The sequence below is a fragment of the Wasmannia auropunctata genome, unplaced genomic scaffold, assembly GCF_000956235.1.
Source record: "Wasmannia auropunctata unplaced genomic scaffold, wasmannia.A_1.0 LD294179.1, whole genome shotgun sequence".
In the NCBI taxonomy this organism is placed as follows: Eukaryota; Metazoa; Arthropoda; class Insecta; order Hymenoptera; family Formicidae; genus Wasmannia; species Wasmannia auropunctata.
The window spans coordinates 1-317 of NW_012068711.1; the positions used below are offsets into that span (position 1 = coordinate 1).

Here is a 317-nt window from a genome sequence, read left to right on the forward strand (position 1 = left end):
CTCTCCAACAATTATAGTTCTGCTAGTCTTATCAAGTTTTCTCTCATCGCTTACAAGCCACTTTAGATCCTCCAGCCAATTAAAGTTATCATTACTTATATGGATAATAATTCTTTTTCTTATCAACATTTTTTTCTTTAGAAGCAGAATCGTTTCTTTATCAGTCCTCTTTTCAAGAATAACACTTAATTCGTATTGCTGCAAATATTTCTCATAGTCTGTTACGTCGCATTTCTCACGCGTCAACAGGTAACCACCTTCTCTCAGAAATGACAACAATCGCTCTAATAAAGCTTGTTGCTTGGTCAAAAGGTTGA

At 34.7% G+C, this 317-nt stretch overlaps 1 protein-coding gene across 1 annotated transcript; it reads right to left on the minus strand.

The window, feature by feature from the left end:
- Positions 1–5: 5 nt before the first annotated feature.
- On the minus strand, positions 6–312 carry LOC105461312 (the record flags this gene model as incomplete). Its single annotated transcript, XM_011707815.1, has 1 exon — positions 6–312. A coding segment is annotated over one exon (307 nt), but the record flags the coding sequence as incomplete, so codon positions are not given.
- Positions 313–317: the final 5 nt, after the last annotated feature.